The sequence below is a fragment of the Azolla caroliniana genome, unplaced genomic scaffold, assembly GCF_043228905.1.
Source record: "Azolla caroliniana isolate FFs.n. ecotype wild unplaced genomic scaffold, voAzoCaro1.0.p SCAF_17, whole genome shotgun sequence".
NCBI classification, from domain to species: domain Eukaryota; kingdom Viridiplantae; phylum Streptophyta; class Polypodiopsida; order Salviniales; family Salviniaceae; genus Azolla; species Azolla caroliniana.
In genome coordinates, this window is record NW_028230452.1 from 2,113,138 (window position 1) to 2,128,314 (window position 15,177).

The window sequence follows — 15,177 nt, forward strand, 5'->3', positions numbered from 1 at the left end:
TAATCTTGAGAACCCAACCTTAATTTCTCTATGATTGCATGTTTTCTCAAATGCATAATATACTCCATTTCTCGCCTCTAAGCAATGGGTAGCACATCCATTTCACGTATGACTTGAAGGAACTTCAAGGCCAAGATATTTGAAACTTTCCACAATTTCAAGTGGCTCGTTAATATACATAAATGGTTTATCTTCTTTTTTCATTTTTCCCGAGTATAATATTTGTTTTAGAGTTGTTTACATTGGACTTATTGTGCACACAAAAAATTTCCTAATCCCTCATAAGCTTTTGTTCATCTCGTAAAGTATTTGCAAAAAACACTACATCATCTACATACAACTCAAGCATGAGGCATCATAACAAAAGCTTTCTTGAATTCCATAAAGCAACAATATAAAATGTTACCTTTCAAACGACTTTCTTCCATTAATACTTGAAGGGGGACAAGGTGATCAATTATGCTATCGTGTTTTCGAAAGACAGCTTGTCCATGAACTCTTTTACCATTTTTTTGAGCCCATGCCCTTACCTTTAATTCCATTATATATTTTAAATAATGTTGCCATTAGGGAGCTGACCATGATTGTTGGATAGTTTTGGCACGACAACGGATATATGTGATAAGAAAGAAGCAATGACGAACTCCTGTCATGCAACTACGATGTTCTATTGAAAGACCGACTGCTTCTTCTTCTTTTTGTTTTGTAAATAAGAAAAATACAACTCTTACATGCGTTGGTGATTGATGCTCAATTATACCTTCTTATACAATCTGGTGTTTGTAGCTTGTGAATATTTCTGTAATCTCAAATTGGTAAAGGTAAACAACTCTCACTTGGTCATTTTTTCATGCTCGTGATTCTTTCTCTTGCTCACGAGTCCAATAGTACAAGGTTATATTATATTGTATACACATTGTATTATTGCGTGTATTTTTCTATATGCACGTACCATATATGCATCAATGTATCCTCGTTTCATTTATACGTACACATATTTATGTAAGCATACACATAATGCAAGTTGAGTAGGGGTTGTATATGGAATCAAGATGTATGAGTGTGTGTGATGCATACACATATGGCCTAAAGCATATGTAGAGCTTTCTTGTAGTCCTATTTCCTGAATTTAGATGTTTTTGACCAAAGTATTTATATTCTTCGTCTTGCACAAATGTTGGAGTAAGTTTATAATACGTGAGAAATAGTTAGAATCTTATCAATAACTGCACGAAAATTACATATTTTTTCTTTTAGACCTAAGGATAATATGATTAAGTTTAGCGTTCTTAGTATTTCACTCTTACAAATTTCTTCTTTTGCTGGTAGAGGCTTGTATTTCATAAAATTGGTTTGTTACCACTCATCCCTTATTGCAAATTATATAATTGCTATGATTTTATATATCGATGATACTTTGGTTCTGCTTGAGCATGTATATATATTTTTTGTATGATCTGTATGATTCTTTGGTTCTGCTTGAGCATGTATATTTATTCTTTGTTGCAGTTTTGTAAATAACCTTTTTTATATCATTAGATCCTTTAAGTTCTTCCATACTTTATACTTATATAAGTATCTGTGACTTCAACACTTAACTTCAACACTTGTCACTAGACATTCCACTTATTTTGAGCACCCACATGAAGTTTTAAACAATATCCTCTACAATGAAATGAACATTATTATATTGGTGTACGTGAAGGGTTGTTGGTAGCATACATATTCCATATCTGGCTAGGGCAGTGCTCGTGCATAGTATGCCCTAGTTTGTTACTGGGAATCTGAAAGCAGAGATAGATCCAGGTATGGCATCCTCCTGTTTGACATTGCAGCTTCCATCAACAGGCCTTCAAGCAGGTCTGGGTCACATGCCAGCATTTTGGAAAAAAAATGGTGGCCTCTCTCAGAGATCCTCCTATTCTGTACCTTGTAGACTGCATGCAGCCACTTCTGTATCAGCTTCTTCTGTTATATCTGTGACTTCAATACCTCAGGTTCAAGCAATTTATGTTTACGGATTTTATCTCTGGATTTCGGAGCTTCCCTAATGTGGGCTTCTGAATGTTAGGGGACTTCAGGTTCTAGAATCACTGATCAACAAAATAAATTTGAGTGAATCAGAAATTGAGCTTGTCATGGAAAGTCTGTTGAGCTCTGGTGATGTGGCTCAAATCAGTGGTTTCCTTCTCCTGCTCAGAGCAAAAGGCGAATCGTTTGAAGAGGTGAGTGTGACATAGCACTATAAGCTCATTTATGTGGTGCAAAATTCAAAGGCTTACCAGAATTTCGTTTTTGCTTTGTTTTATATATAGATCAGTGGGCTTGCTCGAGCTATGATAAGTCGATGTGTACCTGTCAAAGGTATAACCGATGCCTTTGACATTGCTGGTACTGGAGGTGATGGTGCAAATACTGTCAATATTTCAACAGCTGCTTGTATTCTTGCTGCTGCAAGCGGCGCAAAAGTAGCCAAGGTACGGTGTATTACTTGCATAGGCTTTCCTTTTCTGGGAAGGAATACCTGCATTGTTGTAAAAGATATGTATAAACAACTGTAGAAAGCATGATGTGTGTTTCTATGCCTCTGATATGTCTGAAAGGAGTGTATGGACATAAAAACTCTTTATTGGACTAGTGCAAAATGAGTATTGGAGTAGCCAAGGAGGTGGATATTCTGTAAAGGCCACTTGGGAAGAGAACGGCGGCACCCTCATACCAAGTTAGAACTTCGCCTCTTCTTTCTTGTTTGTATGGATCATAGTCAGGAGGCATTAAGATTTCGTTTGTATTTGTTTCCTATGGAGGGTGTGGCCTTGGATAGTTTTATTAATATTACTTGATGGATCTTTTACTAGAAAAAATTGTTCTTGGCGTAAACATCCATCTTTAGTCAAGTCTGGATGAACGCGGACTTCAGGGTATTTTAACCACTATACTGAAAGAAGTGCAAGCTTGGAATTTATGAGGATGTCTTGAATTAGGGGGATCCTTGCAAAGTTAGGAGTCTTAAAACCATTGTGCTGCAGTATCACTACTGCGAAATGCTGGAGAGTCATTCCTTTGCCTGAAATTTCTGTTTAGAATCGGTAATATCCTTTCAATATTCTTGAAAAGGTTGCACTGGAACACTGGTAGTGCTGTTAAATGTTATATGGTTGATCAAGCCATTTTGCATCGTGGCATCATTGGTCTTGCCCATGCATATAGGTCGTATGCATAATTGAATGAACCAGCTGTTTCTAGCTGACAAAAATGGGATATATGAAATGTGAAATTTGTTTGCACATTTATTTTTGCATCTGTTCCCACACATTTATTCATCCCCTGGTAAATGCTGTAATACATGGATTCACTCTCCTTACCTGACACGTGTGCATGCATGTTAGATCCAGAATCAAGATCCAACATAATGCACACCAAAAACAGGCATCCAAATTTATTTGCCTCATTCATCAGTAAATATTGTTGTGAACAACCTGAAAACAATTATCAAGTTGGACAGTAACCAGTTCTGAAAATATGTTATTGCTTGCAAATTCACCGACATCTACAACTCTAGGGCACAACCAATGCATGTTTACATGTCAGATCCTAGCAAGAGTATGTGGCTGTCAACTCCAACTTGATGAATGAGGTACAAATGTAGCCAACCATATTTGATTCCCAAGTCTTATATAGCTGATATGATGATGTGTAGATTTGGCAAATCATACTCATTGTCATTTGTCAACAACGTGAGAATATGCTTTCTATTCATTTTTTCATCCCCAAGAACACAATGCCTTTTACTTATCTTCAGTGTGTCCAACCTAATGATCTTTTCCTTGATCACTTTATTCCATTCATAGGTAGTAGCTAAATTGCGAACTTCCATATTGTATTGGAAGTATGGTAATGCCTGAGTGCCAAGCCTGTGACAATTCAATTGTGTAGTCAGTTATGAAGTATCAAATTCCTTGAAATCCCTTAGTTTGTAACTGTTTGTGAGTACCACAATCTTGCAACTCACTTGGCTGAGGCTCTCAATTTTTCGTGAACTTGGGACTCAGCAACTAACCATGAGGATTCATAGGCAAGTCTATTGTATGGGTCAAGAGTCTGTAAATAGGAGTCACATCTCACGAAAGATTTTGAAAATGAGATGCTTTCTTCATGATGGCCATTTGGTTTAATAGAGCATTGCAATGTTGAAGGCTTTTGTTCAAGCCATTCTAGATACAAAATGCTGACATTATTGCAAAGCTTCTAGAAATTTCTAACATCCTTAGTGTCACAAAGCTTAGCCTTGAAGGTAAGCACCGTTTACTCATAGTAGTATGTGTCCCATGGTTTGTCACAGATGTTAGGCAACATGTTACCATGAAGAAAGCTCCGGTTACTATTGGTGCTTCTTGAAGCTCAGATCAGATCAGCTGCGACAGTGGTGCATGGAAAATCTCCTCATTGACAGTTGGCCAGTCCATTTGTTTCCATCCATTGCAGTACTTGCCATGATTGTCTTCTCTACAGTCATTTCTATGATCTTTGGATTACTATCATCCCTGAGAGGTCAGACTTAAATATCAACCTAGGACCCATATTTATATTATAAACAAGTCAAGCTTCATTTTGGTTCCTGGAAATAGAAGTGGCAATGCATTTTCTTTGAGTCTTTTCAGAAGAATAATAGTAACTCATTAATTTCTTCCCCTTTTCTCTTTCTCCTGTGCTTTCTTCCTATGAAGTCTTCTATGGGCTTGCATGTAACATCATAAAACTGTACAATGTAATCTCAGTTCCACTAACAGGTCTTGATCTTGTAAAACTATTGTGCATTAAGGTGGAGTTTATGAGAAAAGCTGTTAATAGCAGCAGCGGAACAGTTGTTAGAACCTCCTCTATAGGTTGGGAGGGTGGCTGCTAAGAGAACCTCCTCTATAGGGTTGGGAGGGAGGGATAAAAGAAGATAGGTCCGTGTGCTCTTTGGCAAAAAGAATCAGGCTGAGGACATGGAGACCTCACTCCTCTGATACCATATGAGAAAAGCTGTTAATAACAGCAGCGGAACAGTTGTTAGAACAAAATAGACACAGCCAAGCTGTGAGAAGGCTGTTAGACAGCATTAGAAAAAATGGTTGCAAAGAGTAGAGACACAGCCAAAGAGTAGAGCTTGTTTATAAGTAGCAACAAAAGTAAAAGTATTTACAAAAGAGGTTGGTAAAGCCCATTTATACAAAATTGGGAAAAGTGGGTGAAATTGTTGTTTGGTAGTTAAGTGACTTTTGTACTACCAAACAGGTGCAATAAACTAGGAATAAGAGGGAATATCTTGGAAAAAGTGGAAGAGAGAAAGCATTTAAAGCGTTGCAAATTCTAGAGAGAGAAGGCATTTAAAGAGTTGCAGATTCTAGAGAGAGAAGAATTTGGGAAGAGAGAGAATGTAGTACAGAGATAATAAAAGATGAAAGAGAGTGCAGGTCTGGAGCTGCCACCCTCCAACAGAGTTGTGTTGGGGCCCCTTAAACCCTTGGCTTTTGTAATGATAGATGTGAACCTGATCATCATACACAAATATCGGTCTATCAATCATTGCAGTAGTGCACTATAATCTGCACTCTTAGCATGCACTTGGCTTTGTGACAGTTTAGAAACCTTAACTAGTGTCATTGATCAATATGATCACATTTGAGATTCAAATTTCAACAGATCAGCCAACCCTCATTACATCTTACATTTATATTGGCATTTTATAATGTTATTGCTGTACCACTTTTTCATTAGCTATTTTATCAAGTCTCATTATGTCTTACACTTATACACATATTTTATAGTGTTATTGCTATAGGGCTCTTACTGAATATTCCCTTATTTTTGGAGGCACTTTGTAACACTTAAATTTACCCATCAGCTTCTTTGCATCTCTTAAATTAAATTCAGCTCCTTTTGCTCTTACTTTGGACATTTGCAATTGTTTTTGCATATAAATCTACAGCATGGCAACAGATCCAGCTCTTCAAGTTGTGGGAGTGCAGATGTTCTAGAGGCCATGGGAGTTGCCATTGATCTGGGACCAAAGGTACCTACACTAAAGTATATGATTGGTTACCAAAGGTACATTGCATCAGCAGGGAATAACTACACAATTCTGTTTTAAGTAGGGGGTTGCTAGATGCGTGAATGAGGTTGGAATTGGATTTATGATGGCACCTGAATTTCATCCAGCAATGAAGGTGGTTGCACCAGTGCGACGTTCATTAAAAGTAAAGACTGTATTCAACATTTTGGGCCCTATGCTTAATCCAGCTCGTGTACCATATGCTGTTGTTGGTGTCTACCATGAAAACCTTGTGAGTTTATCTTTATTGGCATGAAAACCTTGTGAGTTATCTTTATTGGCATGAAAACCTTGTGAGTTTATCTTTAATTGGCATGAAAACCATGTGAGTGCAGTCCATCTGATACATGAGATGGGTGACTAATAAGTTGTGACACTTTCATATGAAGGTCAGAAAGATGGCCATGGCTCTTCAAAAATTTGGGCTCCGAAAGGCCATTGTTGTACATTCAGAAGGCTTGGATGAAATTAGTCCACTTGGTAGGTTCTATATCACTCATATGCTCATTATGCCACTAGAGTTCCCCTTGCTTGTATGCTTGTTGAGGAATAATGTACCCTTTCAAGTGAACAGAATGTGGGGTTATCCTCCGAATAATATCAATCATTTGCTTTTTTCAGGTTCTGGTTACATCTTAGAGGTTACTCCAGATAAAATTGTTGAGCAAAAAATAGATCCATGTAAGGTTTATAACTTTCTTCTTTTACCATTGTTTCTTTTTAAGCAGTCTCGCCATTACTTTGATTGAAATATTTCCTTCATAGTGCTATCAAATTCTCGGAGCAGTGCTATCATAGGATGACGAATAATTAATTATTTCAGCCTCCATGTTGGCACTTTTCAATGATTTCATTTAAGCATTGGACCTTGATTTTCTTTTAAAAGCATATTGGTGATATGAATAATGGAAAGACTATGAATATCCAGACCATTCAAATGTCTTATAATCCAGAAACCTTGAAATTTTGAATTGAATTTCTACTTTTGTGTAGATAGGGTAGGCTTTTGTATTCACCAGGTTTGTCAGTTAAAAATGTTAGTCATTCTGAAATCACAATGCATTTTGAAATTCAACCTTGATCTTTTCACGTTATATTTCTAGTGGACTATCAGATACCACGATGTACACTAAAAGACCTGCAAGGGGGTGATTCAAAATATAATTCGACGGTTCTCCGTTCTGTTCTCGGTGGGAAGAAAGGACCCATTGCAGATGCATTGGTAGGCTTTTTATCAAATGATATCTTGCCTTCATTGTGGGCAGTTTTTTGAAAGCTCGATTGATTTGCAGATTCTGAATGCAGCAGCTGGGCTTTTGGCTTCTGACCGAGTGAAGAATTTAGCTCAAGGAGTGAGCATAGCTAGGGAGGCTCATCGTTCTGGGAAAGCTTTGGAAGTTCTTGATGCATGGGTCTCTCTTTCTCAGGTAATTTTATTTCCTTGTTAACAAGCTTTGAAAATAAAAGTAGGATAGCTCATGCAAAGGATTTGATGTGGCAGATGTTGAAGGCAGAAGAAATGAACACAACTTAGCATAGATACCTGCTAATATATGGAGAATGTGCCAAGTTATACTTTGGTGAAATCCTCAGTTGCTATAAACAATACATAAACTCTCCAGTTTTGTATAACTGTTGGGAGAGTGACTTCTCTTTTGTCATTCCAAGATTAGTGCAGCTGCATTTTAAGTTTGTTTATTATCATTGCCTGCGGATTAACTCCCTTTACATACTACAAATAAGGCAACCATCTTTTCGTTATTTTATTGACAAGTATGAATGCATGTATCTTATATACATCACAGATTCTTTCGAAAATTTTATGCTTAGGATTAAGTTCAAAAACTATTTGATCTAGAGTAGCTAACGGAAACAATCATCTGTCCATATCATTATATTTTATGCCATGTTTATGTGAATCCTGGTCTATTTTTGTCTGGTATTGAGGACATTGTGGTGAATGTTTACATTGTGCAAGTGGTGTTTATTGAATGTCTAGTGCAAACGAGGCCCCTCTTTCCCTCTGAAAGGAAGGGAAGAGAGCTCTTTTTTTTGTCTTCGGTGATTTTGGGTTTTTGGGTTTTTGGTTTTTCTTTCTTCTTCGATTCTTCTTCCTTTTACGATTGTGACATTTTGGAGAACAAGGAGCTCTCCATTTTTTACGTTTGATTTTCAACATTTGGAGCTCGGCCTTCTAATGTTCACATGAAGGTATATCGTTGCTTCACTTCTTCTTGATCTCCTTTTCTACTTACGTGGTCGTTGTGGTTGCCGACATCTTAAAGGGATGATGGAGTGGCAAAGAACACTATGAATCAAGGCATCATGACCTTTGAAAGTAGTCAGGATCAGCAATCCACTCAACTCACCATCATTGGAAGCTTCAACCCTCCCCCATCTTTGTTTTCCATTTTATATTAGTGGTTAGCTATTAGTTAGCATCGTTGTAATCTATTGCTCAAACACTTGTATACCCTATTTTAATCTTGCTTTTCGGCCTAACAAGGGGCTTTCTTTCTGTCTCAAAACTGTTTAAATCCTTTGACATAATCTCGTGCTCATTATGTTGGTCATATGTTTTGAACCTAACCTCATGTGTTGGTCATTGTTCTACTACATGAGAGTAAGATGCAAAAGAAGAGGAACTTGTTGCGAGCCTTCAACTTGATGCTCCCTCCGACTAGTTGCTTCATTTCACTCCTCCGAACTTTCCACTCGTGGGAGCCTTCGACTCCCTTGCATTTTCGCCCACCTATTCTTTGCGTCCTCCATGGTCCAATACCCTTGTGGTCCTACTCAAATAGTACATGTACATGTGGTCGTAATGTGATGTGTCCAAAGGTAGAAAAGTGGAAAACGGGAAGGTCCACTCACATCACAATAACATATTGTGGTGTCCCTTTTGTACAAGTGCATGCCTTTTAGTACACCCTATCTTCTCTCTCCTTTTCTTGTTGATCTTGTCTTATTTTTCAGTTGTCTATTATTATTATAAATCTATTGCTCAATGTCATCTCAAGATCTTCATCTCTAAGAGTGCTAGTTTTGTTTTGCATCTTGACAGTTGCTTTCAACAGGACATTGTCACCTACGATGTGATCGTCTCTTCTATGTGCGTTAACAGCTTTTGACCATACATGAGTTGTGTTGGCATAAACCCTTTCAATGAGTTGTGGGTGGTCCTATCGACCCGCAACGAGGCCAATCACCAACCCTTCATTCACAAGCTCAAACAATAGCCATGTTTATGGGACCGTGCCCAAGCTCTATCTGCCCATTGGCTTATGGGCTATAAGCAATCGTAAGGGAGAGCTCAACTCCTAGTTACTCGAAGAGCTATGTGGCTTCATTGGCATTGAAATCTCACATGCTTGCCACTACATTCTCCACAAACTCGTATGGGCCTATGACATTTTGAAGCAAGAACTCACACATTGTTGCCGTAGTACAAGGAAACCATTGAACGACCAGCCAGGGCCCACTAACTATTATCGATAACAAGAACAAGTTATAGTACCACCCATCATGAGAGAATGTCGGCATTCCACATTGACTACATCTCATTATGATATGCGGTGGTGTAACCCATGTTAAGCATCAATTAGTGCGGTGGGTGCGAATCCTCTATGAATTGGGATTGACAGTATTCCACGTGCCTCAAATGTTGCATACAGACATCAGACAATTTGTGTAGGGTGGGTCGAAATGAGGGAAGTAGAAATCCATATGACATACGCTCAGGCAACATGAAACGTTTTGTTCTAGACCGATGGTTGATTCCTTGATGCTTCTAAGAACACGACCCGAAGATCATTGTATGCTTTTCTATTCAACCATTGTCCATGTGAAGGAAGACTTGTGCAACAAAGTGCTAGGATGTGCTATCGCAAGTGAATTTGCCCAATGAATGAAGACCGCACGTGGACATTTTGTCGGTGTTGTGGCTTGGAGGATAACCGTAAACTTTATTGGACAGAGGAGTCATTCAGTCGAGACATTGAAGGCACATTCCTCCATGTTGGAGGGAGCCATGCTTTCGACACATTTTCCCCGATGTAACTCCACATGCATAAACTATCTGTCGACCACGTGGAAACACCATGAAATAGTTGAGAAAAAGTTTCGTAATTTGTAGGCACAACCCCATCTCGACGCCTCCAAGCACATTAATAATGCATTTAAAGTACAGGGTGCCTTCGTCAAGTCTTGAGTGGTTTTTGGAACGCGGACACTTTCATCTTAGCTTGCTCATCCTCCACATTCTTCTTTTGTTTCGTCATCTCTGTAGCTATATACATAGAGGAACGAATACAACACGAAGGGCTAAACAGAAACAAACCCACCCAGGCATGGTGGTGGGGTGGATGACGTAGAGTAGGTATGGGATCATGGTGCAAGGGATAGTTAGTGGTGGTTGTAGTGCGTGTGTCATGGCGAATGAATAGACACAAAAAGAGCAGAAATGGAAAAGTGTAGATAGAGAGTATATCTTCTATTTGTCCCACATAGAGAAGACGGGGAGGCAAGCAGCTATAAATAAAGTGGTTTGAGCAACAGCAGAACATACTTACCTGGGCGGGGTCTATCGGTGATCAACAAGGCCCATGGCTTAGGGCCGGCGCCTCCATTGCACTGCCGGAGGGGCTGTTTGCCCTAGCATCTCCCCAATGTGGGAGAGTGCACGTCATAATTTGTGGCAGCGGGGGCTCGCGTTCGCGCGGCCCCTTTCTCAATCAATCGAATCAAACTCTGAATGTCCGCCCGAAAATTGGGTGTAAATGAACTACGAAATCTGTAAACAACATATGGGCGGTTATATATAATCTCCATGTTATGTGATGCAAATAACAGAAGACGTATGTGATGTAAATAGCACAGATGGGGTGGAGTGGTCACGGATATGTATATCCAGAAGGGATAAACAAACGATAGGGTCAAGATGGACGCAAATATTAGAAACAGAAATAATCATGGATTGGATGAGGCCGCCATGAGACTGAAATATATATATATATATATCAGTCGGGTAGGACGTATCACATGGCATGTCTATACACCCATGATCACTCCTGGATATGCAAGATGCCAAATTCTTACCACGGGTGCGGAGACTCATGGGTATACATACCCCAACCAATAGGCGGTGTAAAGAGAAGTTTAGGCAAACGGGTAGTTATCTACCAGCCCTACACTACCCTTTGCTTGTTTAGGTTCAGGTCCGCGTTAGTGGCCCAATCAGAGAATAGAGAGCGTGCGGTTGGCAAGTATTTTGCCGTGTGAATGGACTTCGTCAAATCTATGTAAATATATATTATGGGCCCTCCCCATGTTTGGCTTCCACATACATATTCAGTTAAAATAGCTCCTTAGCTTACAGAAGGAATTCGGAAACTCGCTCATAATACCTATTTATTCATTTGTCATTGCATTCTTATAGTTTGGATGATTGTAGTGGGGGGGGCGCGCCTATATGACCTCGGCGTCAGTGCAAAACCGAGGCGACGCTCGCAGCTCCCAGAGACAGCAAGCTGCCTCGAACGGGTGCTGCCCCCATGAAAGAAATTAGGTTAATATCATGTGGCCTTATAGGCCACGTATCAGATATTAAACTGATAAGAACAGATACTACACTTGATCTTAGCCAAAAGGCCGAGAAAGGTATGATTTGGGTTGTCTTTCTACTTCCATACTTATAGGCTGGGGTGAGCAGGCGTCTATATGTGGGATATCTTCCCCCCCCCCCCCTCTCTTCTACAGTTACGTATGTTAACCTTTTCTCTTCCCAAACCAAATAACAATACCCCCTTATCTACTACGTATGTTAACCTTTTCGCATCCCACACCAAATATAACAATGCCATATATAATAACCTTCATGAAAGCTTAGTTTTTGCTTCTCGTGCACCTCGCTCCACTTCAATGAGACCTATCAACCATTTTTTGTGAATATGATTCATTTCTTAATTAAGCCTACCTATGAATATAATCAAGCATCCTCGATCTTATGACATAACACCTCAAACGTCTTCACCATGGGTTTGTCCACATGTGGACTTTCTCAAATTATTCTAATACATTTGCACTTTTACAGATAACACCGGTGTGTAGCTTTGGACATGACATATAGCAATCTCATATATGCAAAGATTGACACTCGAACTCAAAACTTGCACTACAAAGAATGGGGAACTGGACGGTAAAAGCCTCGGACAATTGCATCATCAATCAAAGTCAAAGTCAAGATAATCCTTCATCGAATTCATGCCTTCGATGTGGTTTACGAGGGCACTGGGCAAATACTTGCCAAACTTCTAAGTTTCATGTTGATCTTTACCAGAAGTATGGCAAGCAAGGTCAAGATAGGAAACTAGAGGCAAAAACATGAACGATCTCACCATCAATTCTAATATTGGAATATAGTTTTATGGATCAACCTTTGGAATTCGAGCCCGAAGCAAACATGATTGAGGCCCATGCAATTGATTTGCATACAAGTCATTTTCTTTGTCCTATTGACTACGCCTCAACACACACTATTCTATGTCATAAAGAATCCTCATATCATATTAAAGATCTAGCCCCTTTCAGCATCAAGATTATCTTTCGTTCTTGTATTGGACAAGGAAGAGGGACCCCACTATCCAACTTCCAAGTGGCACTTTCTTGGAAATATGTGATGTTATCTATTCACCTACCCCGCTAAGAAATCTTCATGCATTTGCAAATGTGCGATGCAAATGGATACCACTAGATCCTTATACTGGAGAGGGGGAGAAAGAAGCTCAACGAATATTACATCTACAAAGTATTGCCAACAATGCACCAAATGTTTTTGTTGACATTTTCAATATGAAGGTCTTCGACATTAATCCTACTATGAATGTGCTTACCCGAATTTTGATTGGAGAATCACCGGCACATGTCGTAGAATCTCAAAGGAAGCGTGGGCGGCCTATTGGAGCAAAAGATAAACAATTAAGAAAGCGAAAACCAACAACTGAGGCTAAAATTGAAGTTCCTATAGTATCAAATAGGATAATTAGTGAAGAATTTTGATTGCTAATTATGCTAATTCTCAAGTTAATACCACGACAAGAGGTTAATGATATCTTCATTGTCTATATCGCAACAACATTTGGGAACGAATCGTATCCTCAAACTATTCAAGAGGCAAAAGCATCTCCTTTTTGGGATAAGTGGAAAGAAGTTATTCAGGTTCAACTAAATAGTCTTCTCAGACGAGGAGTTTTTGGTAAAATTTAAGAGAATTTAACTCGTTGGCTATCGTAGGGTTTTTGTGCGGAAGCACAATGATAAAGTTATGGATGCAACGAGTTTTCGTTGGCTGATTCATTTTACTGTTCAATGAAGTTTTCATATGCATCAAAGGGATGTGGTTACACCTTATCTTTATGGTGATTTGGATAACGATATATACATGAAGATACCCGAAGAACTTTGCAACTCTATGCAGCTTCGAAAATTTCACAATCCATCGATCAAGTTATCATCCTCTTAGAGAATTTGTCATCATCGCAAATTATGTTGATGGTGTCAATATTATTGGGACATCCAATGTTATTGAAGATGTTGCTACTATGCTTAGCTGCCAATTTGAAATGAAAGACCTCGGGTTAACTACATTCTGCTTGGGTCTTCAGATCGAGCACCTATTGTTAAGAGTCTATTACTAATCAATAGACCAAAGTAAAATAAAAGAAGGAAAATAGATTGGATAGAAGAACCCGTTCCACCCGACCACCCCCGAGCTATGATCTAGACATAGCCAACCTACCACCGACGTCCCATACCGCCGGATATTAGGATGACTAATACCTTGGAAGAGATAAACACGATCGTCGAGACGAAAGCCTAGCCCACACAATTGGTGTCTAAGACAACAGCCTTCCGATGTAATGTCCTTATGAGGGTAGCTAAGCCTCATATTTATACCTTTTCCTAGGCCCCTTGAATAGATGTGCCTTTCTAAAAGGCTCTCCATTCATTGGTTGTCCAAATCATGATAGTGCATGCACCTATTATTCTTTCTATCCAATCATTAGTCCCCTTTTTAACATTAGTGAACATACCCTTCACTAATGTGAATATTAGTGACCTACCCTCACCAACGTTATGTGTACATAACATACTCCCCTACTTCAAAAGATTGCACTCTTGCAATATAAAGTGAGGAAATTGTGCGTTAAGAGTATGCTCGTGTTCCCATGTAGCATCATCAATAGGTTTGTCAATCCATTTGTTCTTGAATAGCCGAATCTCTTTAGAACGTAAATGCTTAGTACGAGAATCAAGAATTTGTTCAGGAACATGAGGTTTGTAAGAAAAATCCTCTAATGTTACAAGATCTTGGATTGTGATGGTGTTATCACCAGATCCTAAAAATGGTTTTAGATGACTGACGTGAAAAATAGGATGAATACCAATGTTATGGGGTAAGGCAAGGTGATAAGCAAATGACCCAACCCGCTTAAGGATTTCAAATGGGCCACAATATCATGGGGCTAACTTAGCGCACTTGCCCGTAGACAATGATGTAGAGTCAATAGGTACACACAAAAAACTTTTTGACCAATAGTAAATGCACGAGGACGTCTATCCTGATCAACATAAAACCGAGCACGATCTTGAGCCGTCTTGACATTCTCTTTGGCAATATGCAACATTTGGTTCATGTCTTGCAAAAAATTGCGTGTACTGTCTAATGTATCACGATGAATCGTGACATCAATGTCGAATACAAGTGTATAATGGACGTATTCACACTATCCCTTTGAGCCATTTGTGTAATTAGCATAAATGGTAGTTGCCCTAAGTCGGTCACTATATATAGTGACCTTGTAACCTTTTTGTAAGGTTGGATGTTGTATTATTGCTTTGTGGAATAGAGAGTCTTTTGTGTGTGTGTGTGTGTGTCTCTCTCTCTCTCTCTCTCTCTCTCTGTGCAACGACCTAGAAACTGTTATACGCAGGTAAAGAACAGAATCGAATGCTTCTTGATCTTCCGCACAGACGACTTCGTCTCCAACATCTGGTATCAGAGCCTGCACAGTAGTCGGTCC

The 15,177-nt window shown here is 39.1% G+C and overlaps 1 protein-coding gene and 2 non-coding genes across 3 annotated transcripts; 2 read left to right on the forward strand and 1 right to left on the reverse strand.

Moving 5' to 3' along the window:
- Window positions 1-1,639: 1,639 nt before the first annotated feature.
- TRP1 (tryptophan biosynthesis 1) lies at window positions 1,640-8,002 on the forward strand. Its single transcript, XM_087333102.1, has 10 exons — window positions 1,640-1,997; window positions 2,082-2,225; window positions 2,316-2,477; window positions 5,975-6,058; window positions 6,141-6,329; window positions 6,487-6,577; window positions 6,719-6,778; window positions 7,201-7,319; window positions 7,390-7,524; window positions 7,599-8,002. Exons 1-10 carry the CDS (start codon window positions 1,809-1,811, stop codon window positions 7,629-7,631), a joined length of 1,206 nt encoding a protein of 401 aa, XP_087189228.1. The 5' UTR covers window positions 1,640-1,808; the 3' UTR covers window positions 7,632-8,002.
- Window positions 8,003-10,660: 2,658 nt separating this feature from the next.
- Window positions 10,661-10,825, forward strand: LOC147852763 (U1 spliceosomal RNA). The gene has a single exon (XR_015531371.1). It is a non-coding gene; the product is annotated as a U1 spliceosomal RNA (small nuclear RNA).
- A 727-nt stretch (window positions 10,826-11,552) lies between these two features.
- Window positions 11,553-11,759, reverse strand: LOC147852764 (U2 spliceosomal RNA). Its single transcript, XR_015531354.1, has one exon. It is a non-coding gene; the product is annotated as a U2 spliceosomal RNA (small nuclear RNA).
- Between the last annotated feature and the right edge of the window lie 3,418 nt (window positions 11,760-15,177).

Coding starts and splice junctions, on each gene's coding strand:
- TRP1 (XM_087333102.1), top strand. CDS start 1,809: ATGGCATCCTCCTGTTTGACATTGCAGCTTCCATCAACAGGCCTTCAA. Junction 6,059..6,140: donor CCATTGATCTGGGACCAAAG/GTACCTACACTA, acceptor TGTTTTAAGTAG/GGGGTTGCTAGATGCGTGAA. Junction 6,779..7,200: donor TGAGCAAAAAATAGATCCAT/GTAAGGTTTATA, acceptor TTATATTTCTAG/TGGACTATCAGATACCACGA.